The 11,239-nt window shown below is 49.9% G+C and overlaps 1 protein-coding gene across 1 annotated transcript; it reads right to left on the bottom strand.

The window, feature by feature from the left end:
• Positions 1–6,863: 6,863 nt before the first annotated feature.
• On the bottom strand, positions 6,864–10,665 carry MAGEB17 (MAGE family member B17). Its single transcript, XM_008543523.2, has 2 exons — positions 10,560–10,665; positions 6,864–8,482 (listed from the first exon to the last, which is right to left on the bottom strand). The coding sequence occupies exon 2, from the start codon at positions 8,424–8,426 to the stop codon at positions 7,407–7,409; it is 1,020 nt and encodes a 339-aa protein (XP_008541745.2). The 5' UTR covers positions 8,427–8,482; positions 10,560–10,665; the 3' UTR covers positions 6,864–7,406.
• Positions 10,666–11,239: the final 574 nt, after the last annotated feature.

Here is an 11,239-nt window from a genome sequence, read left to right as displayed (position 1 = left end):
CAGCAATCAAAACTCCAACAATTTTGAAAATTGACAAGCTGATTCTAAAATCTACATGGAAGAGTATAAAGGACCAAGAAGAGAAAAGAAACTTTTGAAGAAGAGCGAGAGGGAGGGATTTACTCTAAAGCTATAGTGACTAAGTCAATGTAGTGTCAGCTCAGGGACAGACAAACCAATGGAACAACACAGAGCCCTGAAAAACGCTCAGGTGTGCACTCAGTACAAGACTGGAGGCACGACAGATCATTGGGGAGGGAATGATTTTTTCAGTAATCGGCGTTGAATACAGATAAAATGGAAATGTTACTCATTTCTCACAACTTATGAAAAGATTCATGCCAGCTGAATTAAAGAAATAATGTGAAAGGCAAAATAACAAAGCTTTAGAAGAAAATATGAGAGAATATTTCACCATCTCAAAGTAGGGCAGGATTTCTTACACGTGAAATAAAAATAAAAATTTAAGGAAGGCATTGATAAATTTGAGAGAAATCCTTAAAATTAAAAATTTCTTTAAAATTCACCAAAAAGTTATGAAAAAACAAGTCATGTAGTATAAGATGATGTTTATGAAACATATTAATTGTGTAAGGATTATATCCAGAATATATAAAGAACTCATATAAAAATCAATAAGAAAATAACCTAACAGAAAAATTAGTACAGAATTGAAACAGACGTCTTATTAAAGAGGCTATCCAAATGGCCAAGAAACCTATGGAAAGGCCATCAACCTCATTAATAAATAGGGAAATGCAAACTCAAACCCAAATGAGACTTCACTACACATCAAATGGACAAAAATTAAAAAGTGCAAAAGTACCAGACGTTGGTGAAAGATATAGATCAACATATTCTCTTTCACTGTGGTGAAAATTCCTACCACCACTTTGGAAAGAGTCAGGCATCACATAGTAAAGTTGAACACGTGCGTGCCCTATAACCCAGTAATTCCACTCCTAGATATGAAACTTGGGAAATCTCTTTCACAGGTGAACCAGGAGATATCCACAAAAATTTTCATAGCAGCACTAAACAATTCAAATATTAACCAAAGTAAAGTGGATGAAGGCACTGCGGTATATTAATAAATTAGAATGCTGTACAGCAATGAGAATGAACAGACTAGAAGCACACGCTTTGACATGCGTGAATATCACAAACATAATAGAGAGCAAAGAAAACAAGTCACAGATGATTACCTACAATGTAGTTCCATTTTTATAAAGTGCAAGAACAGGCAAAACTGGACAAAGGATTAGATTGTTTGGGAATACATTCAAAGTTGGGGAAAAAATTAAGAAAACAAGTAACCCAAAATTTAGAATAGTGGTTACCTCTGGGGTAGTGTCTTAGCTCGGGCTGCTATAACGCATTACCATAGATTGGATGGCTTAAACAGCAAACATTTATTTCTCACAATTCTGGAGACTGAGGAGTCCAAGATCAAGGTGCTGGCAGATTCAATTCTTGGCAAGGGTTCTCTTCTTCGCTTGTTGACAGCTGTCTTCTGGTTATGTTCTCACAAGGCAGAGAGAGAGGACTAGCTCTCTTCCTCTTCTTAGAAGGACACTAATCCCGTCCTTGGGGCTCTACCCTCATGACCTAATTACCTCCCAAAGGTCCCACCTCCGAATACCATGACATTGGGGCTTCGACATATGAATTTTGGGGGGACACAATCACTCAGTCCATAGCAGGTAGGAAGGGGTATACCAGTGGGGAAAGACCACTGGGGGTTATTGAGATATTGGCAACATTCTATTTCTTAATCTACATGTGAGTACTTAGGTGTTCGTGTAATTATTCTTTAAACTCTAAACACATATTTTATATGCTTTTCTGTATGCAATACAGATTTTAGAGTTAAAAAAAAAAGGAGGGGCAATATCAAAATCTCTCTGGATAATCATCTCAATGCATTGATGTCCTGCAATTTCTAATTCTGTTTATTGTAAAAGAAACAAAATTAACCTTAACCCAGAAAAGAAAGACACGCCTGATTTTGTCAAGCTCCTAACTGTCTTCCCTGTTAGTGTTGTGATTAAGGGTTCTCATTCCTTGGAGAATCTAAATGCCAAAGGATACTAAGGCATTTTATCCCTAACGGATTAGCCCACAAAAGAGGAGGACTGTCTTGTTCCCCAGTCTATCGCCCATGCACAAAGCCACTCTGCCTGGAGCCCACTGGCTCTCCAGTAAACGCACAGACAACAGACTGAAAGGGCCCAAGGAGCAAGTGTGGAGAGAGTTCCTTCTGCCCTAGAGGTCCTTATCGCTCCTCCCCTGCCTCCAGGTCACAGATCTGCCCATCCTTCAGAGTTCTTGCTCATAGCTCCGCCCTTCTCCAAGTTCTTCTCCCATCTCGGTTTGAAGCAGTCTTCCTCCCCTGTTCTCCTCCCAGTCTTATTCCTCAGTTTTCATTCTGCCCATTCTTGAGTATTCGTGGCTATGTTGATCAAGCCCATTTATCTCTGCCACTTTTTGGTGCACATTGAGTTGATTTAAAGAGTGATATGATGAGTGTCTCAATGGAAAAGAAAAACATTTCATAGTGTGTCTGCTTTACCTGGCCCCATACAGCTGACTTAAAGGGGACTTCATTCCAGCAAAAACTGATATAAAAATATCCATATCAGCCTGGGAGGCACGTGATCTTTCCTCATCAAGGTCTCAGCACCTTTGTTAAGATCTTGTGTGTGAAACACCTACAGAAAGCACTGGTGGCTGGAGCTCTCTGAGACCCTGGGAGCGAGATGTGACCTGATATCACACTTGCTCTGGGGACTATACATGAAAGCAAAGGTGACTCTTCTTCCACTGCAACAGTGGCCTGAGCATCCCTGAGACCTTAGGACTCATCTCAGGCCTGGCAGCATTTCTCGCAGTTGTGGGGCTTACTCTTCTGACCTGGAGACATGATCTGTGGTTAGGGACAGCAGGTAGGAGTGTGGCAGGAGGGCGTGTGATGCAGGCGCCTGGAGGAGCAGGATGAGAGGGTGTGAGCCCCTTCACCAGGGCACTGCTCTAGGACTCCACAGGGCTCCTGTTCTCCTGGTCATCCTGGCCCCTGAGGACCCTGTGGAGGAACTTATGTACCTTGTGGAGGAAAATGTACCTTGGGCTGCATCCTGTCAGCCCTGCGTGGGGCTGCCTGGGGTGACAGCAGAGGCTGGTAGTGGGGATGCTCTCTTCTGGGGTGGGGGCCTCTCAGTTTAGAGTCAGCACCATCATATCAACTGTTGGCAGGGCCTGGGCCCCTCCCCTCTACTGTGCTAAAACCCCGCCCTCGGCTTCCTGAATCCCTAAGAGGAAGAGAAGGGACATCTTAGCCCACCACCCCTTCCAGGGGGCACCCAGGGCTGACAGCTCAGACAGGGCCTTCTCTGCCCTGGGCTCCTTTGGAGTCCCTCTACTGACCTGCGTCCACCACCCTCGGAACAAAGCCCTCACCTCTCTGCCTCCCCAGAGGGGGAGTTTGGGGTGCACCACATCTGACGACTACTTCCTGGGGCTCCCAGTGCTGACATCAGGGGCTCTGGACAGCCCGTTCTTTTGGAGAGAGGTCCCCTGGTTAGCACTCGAGTCCCTCACCTGGACTCTGGTTAGGACCCAGGGCTCCTCTCTCGGCAGAATTGGGACCAACCCCTTAGACCAAGGCCCTCCCCTCCCTGAAACCCTCTGGGTAGAAGTCAGCGCACAGCTCTGTCCACCTTTTTAGGGCTGAGAGGAGGAGTGGAGCACTGGGCAGTCCCCTCGATTATGGGCAGAGTGATCTCTTCAGTCGACATTCAGGGTCCCCCTAGAAACCTGACCAGTCCTGCAACTCCACCCGTCAGTTTCCTGAGTCTGTGCCCCTCAGACCAGGGTGCTCACGTCCCAGGTTCCTGGAGGCGAATGTCAGGGTGAGCCACAGCCAGCCTTGGACATAAGGGGCCTCCCAGGGCTGACAGCAGGGGCGGGACTGTATGGAACCCCACTGATGCGTATCAAAGCCTGAGACTCCTCCCTCTACTGATCTGGGCCCATCAGACATCAGTCCTCATATGCCTGAGTCTCTAGGATGTCGGGTGTGTCACATCAGGCTACCCCTGCCTCAGGCCTCCTAAGGCCGAGAGCAGGGACGGCACTCTGGGAAGCCCCCTGTCTTGGGGTGAGATCCCCCTATTAGTACTCAAGGTCTTCACCTGGACACCAGTTAGAGCCCAAACTCCTCCCTTTTCATAACGGAGACTCCTCCCTTATTCCAAGGCCCTCCCATCTCTGTGACTCTCCAAGCAAAAATGAAGGGCTGCTGAGCTAAGGGCTCTGCCCTAAGCATTCCGGGGACCAGAACAGGCGGGGCTCTGTGCAAACCTCTTTGCTTCTGGGGGTCCCCACATATCACTCAGAGTCCTAACCTTAATTCCTGTTAGTACCTGTGTCCCCACCTCTGCAGAACTGAGGGCCACCCCCACTAGACCAAAGCCCTGCCGCCCCCCTCCCCCACGACGACCCTCCGGACAGAAATGAGGGGGCTCCTCTACCTGACAACTCTTCCCTGGGCCTCCCAGGTGCCAGCTGGGGAGATAGTTGGGAGAGATTTGTGGGAACTCCTATCTTCTGGGGTAGGTGGTTCCCTCACTGCTCATTCACTCTCCTCACCCTGACGCTGTGGTCCTGGGATGCCACCCTCAGCTGACCTGGGCTGCTCCCCTCAGATGAAGAGCCTCACCTTCCTGGAACTACCAAGTTGGAAGTCAGGGTGAGCCAAATCTAGCTACAACTGCTCCAGACTGCCAAGGGCTGACAGCCAAGGCAGGACTCTACCAGACCCCACTGTTCTGGCTGAGTCCTCCCCTCATTCGTCATTCTGGGTCTTCACCTTGATGTTTACCAGAGGCTAGCACTCCTCCCTCTGGTGACCTGAAGTTGCCCTCCTTAGACCAAGGCTCTCTTGTTCCTGAGAACCCTGAAGGACAAGTGGAAGATCAGCCCTGCCTGGAGCCCTGTAGGTCCGAGGGCCGCTGTGGGTTAGTCAGGGTGAGCCTACCTACATCCTGAGGTGTTAATCCCCCAGCCCTCCTACGTGGGGATGCACATCTTGGCTCCTGCCTCCTAGATTAAAGGCTTCCTGGGAAATGATACATCCCTGAAGACTCTTGAGCAGTTTCCTACTGCAAACCTTGCAGATAGTATCAGTGTCACGAGCCATGTGAGATGGGGAAGCTGTAGCTCAAGGCAGCGTGCCCAGGCCAGGTGGTGGGCTATCAGAGAAGAAGCCGGTCCATCTACTCTTTCTCTTCACCAACCAGACTAGCCTCTTATGTAACTTTGGTTCTAATAGATTGACTTTCTACACGGCAGGAGTGGAGCTGCATGATGTTGCGAGCCCCTATCTATTGAGGTGATCTTACATTGCATATGTAGATGATCATACTGGCACCGAATTGGTTTTTTCTTTATTCATACTACTCACTTATTTTGATATTCTATTGCTCTGGCTATGGATTCCAAACCAGTAGTTTGTGACAGAGCTCTCTTTATTGCCTGAGGGACATCTCAGAGTAGTGAAAAGAAATGTGAATTATGACACACAGTATCTTCGTCAGGCTGGGAGGAGTGGGATAGTCTGGGCTCTAAACAAATTCCGACCCTAGGGCTAGGACTGGCCCGGCCACTTACCAGCAGTGTGAACTCAGGCCCACTAGCAGTCTATGAGCCTCAGGTTCTTCATCTGTGAAGCAGGTCTGACAAGGCCTGTCTTCTAGGACTGACTGATGTATGGATGGAATGTATATTGCAAACCCAGCACTGTGCCTGGCAAGTAGTGAGACTTTTTTAAAAAATGGCAGTTATTACTATGATTACTTTGACCGCAGACAATGCAATGTACCACACGGGGATTTTTTTTTTCAATCGAGGAGGAGTCAGAGAATATGCAATATTCTAGGACCAAAAAAACCCAAATCAGCCAAAATTCTGCTTAGTAAATACAACTAAATAATATTTCCCATTAGATAATCAGTCATTTGATGTGGGCATGAGGTCAACTCCTCCAGTAGATGCACCCTGAAGCTACTAAAGGTGTGCAAAGGACCACGGACTTCCTCCCACCCGACTACCCTTGCACTGAACCCATCCTTATTTTCATTCATTTCACCACCACCGAAAAGCTAGACCTCGCTTAGAGTTTGCCATATTACACAGAGAAATGCCCGATTTGGGTTCCCTTCGAATGGAGTGGTCTAGGTTCCCCCTCCGCTTCCCTAGCTCAAGGCAAAGTGAGCCAGCCTAGCGGTTGCTGAATATCACCCTTATTCTCAGAAACTCCCTGGACACAAATGCACAAAACACCTAGTTAGTGCACTGTGTTCACCTGCCCAGGACAGAGGACAGGGGTCCTTCCGATTCCACCCCAGGTGGGCAGAACTTCCCTCCGCTTCACCACATCCCTAAGGAAATGTTAAAAGCAATTTTCCATTGCAGGTGTAGTCTCTCCACTCTGAGACCCACCATCTGAGGGTCTGGTCCCTGCTCCCTATTTTAACAGCCTCACCTAACCCCTGGGGCAGGGTGCAGCCGAACTTAAAGTTCCCGCCCACAGAGGGACTGGAAATTTCCCAAGCTCCCAACCTGCCTGGTCTCAGGGCTTTTTCACTGGCCCGTTCCTGTCTGGAATCTCCTCCCTCCTTACCATCCTTCGGGGTTGGGAGCGTATCTCGTCCGGTTCCCTGTAGGATAGCTTCTCTCGGGCTCTCAAATGTTATTGGCAGGGGCTGGACCTTCTTTGTCTACGCACTCCCAGAACTAGCAGGAAGCCTTCCAAAGGGTAGACGCTCAATTCATGTTTGGGGGACAAATGAGACCGTGAACTAGCGTTCTAATTTATGACAATTTATTTTCTCCTACATTCTTGAATAAGCTAAGCAAATCCAGGTATATATCTTTTAATTTTACCAAAAGAAAGAGTAAAATGGATAAAGAAAACTAAGAATGAAGCACCCTGTACTCCCCCTCCCACTGTCTCATTATCCCAACTATTTCACTGTGGGGTTCTTTCACATTTTAAAGAAAATACCTATTCCAATGCTATGTTTTCTGGTGCTGGATCACAATAAGAGATGCAAGGATTTTCAATTTGTTTCACAAAATACAGAACTATTACTCTCAAACTTGATAAACAGCAACAGATGTGTGAGCCATGTTATTCATAAACTTAGATTCTGAATCTAAATAAACCTTTTTAATGAGAACACAATGGAAAAATAAGGAAAAAAAGCTAAATCTATAAGTTACTTATAAATAACAAGAACACAAAGAAGAGCTATACTGTGCTCTCTCCATCCCCACCTCGCCCCCCATTACTGAGAGGGTTGACAGCCCTTTGCAACTTCAAGGTGAAGACTTTGCTTCAGACTTCACTAAGGCTGGGAGGATCTACCTGCCATGGCCCTGGAGCGGATCCTGGCACTAGCAGCAGCCCTGGCTGCAGCTCTGGCTCGAGCTCGCTCTTCCTCATCTCTCAAAGCCTCCTCGTACTGGGCCTGGAAGGAACTGGGGGCACTATGATTGACTTTGGCCCAAAACTCCAGGACTTTCATCTTACTGGTTTCATCATGGGCTCTTGGACCCCACAGGAATTCGTAGCATGGAGGATCACTGTTGGGCACCAGCCGGTACTCCAGGTACTTCTGCTCCACCAAATCTTGGGTGATGAGCTTCCTGGGCTCCCCAAAGATGAAGTGCCTCCTCCCTTCATAGACTCCTAAGAGATTCAGGAATTTCCACATCTCCTCCTCGGTGGTGCGGTTGCCATTCATGAAGATCATGCCCAGGAGAGGCATCAGGAGCCCATTCTTGGGGAAGCCCGTGGAACCACTCAGACCCCCTTCATCAGAAAGGTCTAGTTTGCTGACAAGGGCGTAACAGCGACCACTGGGGTTGACTTCCTTCAGGTCAAGGCCAAAGACCAGCTCCAAGTGCTCGGTGGTTCTCTGGAGGATTTCTGGGAAGTGCTTCTTGTACTTGTTGTTGACAATCTTCAGCATCTCTGCCTTTGTAATGGGCTCTTTAATTTTATACTTGTACAGCAGAAACTTCACCAACTCGCCTGTCTTCCTGATCAGAGGATCTTTGCACGAGCTCTCAGAGGAGGGTGGGGCCTGGGAGGAACTTGCATTTTCCTCGTGGGCGCTTTCATCAGAACTTGTGCGGAAAGTGGCTGCAGCAGAAGAGCTGGCGGTTTGGGCTCTCTGAGACTTCTGGGGAGTGCCTGCAGCAGGGGAGCTCGAGGGAGTACCCCCAGAAACAGGCAAGGAGGAAGAGGAGGACTCTTCTTCCACTGCTGCAGTGGCCTGAGCACCCCCGAAACCCTGGTCCTCAGCCCGGGCCTGGCGGCGTCTCTCACGGGCACGGAGCTTACTCTTCTGACCACGAGGCATGACCGTGGTTAGGAATAGCAGGCAAGATGTGACTGGAAGGCACGTGATGCAGGCACCTGGAGGAGGAGGATGAGAGGGTGTGAGACCCTACAACAGGGAGTGCCCTTGTGGCTTTAAGAATGCCCCTCTGTAGGTGTCCTGGAGGGCATTGCTCTAGGATGCCACAGGGCTCCTGTTCTCTTGGTTAGCCTGTCTCCTGAAGACCCTGTGGAGGAAGTTAGAGTGTGCCTTTGGCTGCCGCCTGCCAGCCCTGCCTGGGACCACTCTCCTTACATCAAGACCCTTGCTCCTTTGTTCCTCTCTTTTTTTTTTTCCTGGGGTTTTTTTTTTTTTTTTTTTGGTGAAGAAGATTGGCCCTAACATCTGTTGCCAATCTTCATCTTTTTTTTCCCTCCCCAAAGCCCCAGTTCATAGTTATATATCACAGTTGTAAGTCCTTCTAGTTCTTCTATGTGGGATGTCACCACAGCATGGCTTGATGAGTGGTATGTAGGTCTGCACCCAGGACCTGAACCCGTGAACCCCAGGCTGCTGAAGTGGAGCATGCGAACTTAACCACTAGCCACCAGGCCAGCCCCTCTGTTCCTTTCTAAGACAACTCCTCACCCCCAGGGAAATGAAGAGTCACCTGGCCCTAACAGCTCTGTCCATGGCTTTCCAGGTCAATAACAGAGGTGAGACTTCATGCAGCCTCCTCTCATCTGAAGTAGCTGTCTTCCTTATTTTATTCCTCATATAGGATTTTTACCTATATTCCCAACAGGGCCTGGGACTCCTCTCTCTGCTGAACTAGGGCAGCCAGTCCTTAAACCAAGGCCCTCATCTACTGAAACCATGCAAGCTGAAGTCAGGGGGCACCTGAATCTGTCAGCTCTGCCCTGGACCTCCGTTGGGGGTTAACTGGTCCCCATATCCTCACACGAGATCTTCGTCTTGACACCTGACCGGTCCTGAGACTCCACCTGAGATGATGCCCTTCACACCAAGGTCCTTGTTTAAATGGAACCTCGGAGTTGAAAGTTCAGGGTGAGCCAGATCCTGCCAAAGCTGTCTAGGGCTTACAATGCCTGGGAACAGGAGCAAGATGCTACAGATCCCACGGTTCTCCATTGGGTCATTAGCTCAGTCCTCACTCATGATTCTGGCTTTGGCTTGGGGTAGGACTTTCAACTCTTCACTCTACTGAGTTGAGTCAACCAGGGCCCAGATCAAGGCCCTCACCTCCCTGAGTCACTAGAGGAGAAGTTGGGGCACATCACATTTGGCTATACCTGCCCAGGGCCTCCCAGAGCTAAGAGGAGGGGTAGGGTTCTGGTCCGTCCCCTTTTGGGGAGAGGTCTCCTCCTTAGCACTCAGGATCCTCACCCTGGACTCCACCCTCTACAGAATTGGGGTCAACTGCTTAGGCCAAGGCCCTCCTGTCCCCCGTGCCCTCCAAGCGAGGTTGGCCCCACACCTCTGCCAGGACTCCCAGAACTGGAAGGAGGGGGCCACTAAGCAGTACTCTTGGTTATGTGTCAGTCCATATTCAGGGTCTCCACCTTCACACCTGACCGGTCCTGGAACCCCACCCTCTAGTGGAGTTTGGGTCCCTCAGATCAAAGTCCTCAGCTTCCGGGTTCCCCGAGGTGAAAGGGTGAGCCACATCCGTCCACGGCTGTACGGAGCCTCGGAGGGCTCACAGCAGGGGCGGGACTGTTTGGGACCCCACTGATACGTTTCAAGCCTGGGCCTCCTCCCTCAACTGATGTGGGTGCATCAGCCTCACACCCGAGCCCTCACTTCCCGTAGTCGCTAGAGAGAAAGCCCAGGACCTGCATCTGGCTATCCCTCCTGCCTGGGGCTCCCAGTCCTGGTCGCTCCTCCCCCCCGCCATTTTGGGGGAGATGTCCCCTCATTAGCACTCAGGGTCTCACGAGGACTCCAGTTAAATCTCAGGTGTCCTCCTTCAGTCGAACTGCGGAGGCCGCACTTAGACCGAGGCCCTCCCCTCCGTAGTGCCCTCCACCCACAAGTAGGCCCAAAAATTGTTTTGGGACCCGGCCCCGCGCTGATGCTAAGGCCGGACTTTGTGGGCTCCCTTAGTGACGGGCAGGGTAGTCAAGTACTTAAGTCCACATTCAAAGTCCTTACTTTGACACCTGACGAGCCCTCGGAATTACACTCTCCACCGACCAGAGGTTGCGCCCTTCAGACCCAGTCCTCAGCTTCTCAAAACTTCCAAGGCGGAAGTGAGAGTAAGCCACATCCAGCCAAGGCTGCTAGGGGTCTCCAGGGCTGTCAGCAGGGGTGGTTCAACGGAAAGCCAATGATATCAATCGGAGCCTGAGACTCTGCCCCCTACTGACTTGAGTCCGCCAATCTCACACCCTCCCTGAGTCCCTAGAAGGGAAAGTCGGGCCGTCCCACCTCTGACTGCCGTGCCTAGGAGTCCCAGGGGCTGGCCTCTGGGCGGCCTCCTCTTTTGGGGAGAGGTTGTCGTTTCAGTATTCGGGGTCCTCACCTGATCTCCAGTTAGGGTCCAAACTCCTCCCTGTGCGTAACTGGGCCTGCTCCTTCTCTACGAAGGCCCTCCCCTCCTCTTACCCTCTACGCAGAAACGAGGAGCTTCTGAGCTGAGCGCTCTGCTCGGCTTCCTGAGAACAGAGCGCTAGGAATGTGTGACTCTCTGTTGGCGGGGGTTCCCTCGTATCACTAGGTCCTCACCTTGACTCCTGTTAGTTCTTGGGTGTACTCGCTCTGCAGAATTGGGGTCCACTCCCACTAGACCAAGGCCTTCCTCTACCTGAGACCCTGCAGGCAGAAATGCGGGG

The sequence above is a fragment of the Equus przewalskii genome, chromosome X (genome assembly GCF_037783145.1).
Source record: "Equus przewalskii isolate Varuska chromosome X, EquPr2, whole genome shotgun sequence".
In the NCBI taxonomy this organism is placed as follows: Eukaryota; Metazoa; Chordata; class Mammalia; order Perissodactyla; family Equidae; genus Equus; species Equus przewalskii.
The sequence above is the reverse complement of the archived record's forward strand: the minus strand, read 5'-3'. Positions and strand labels throughout refer to the sequence as shown.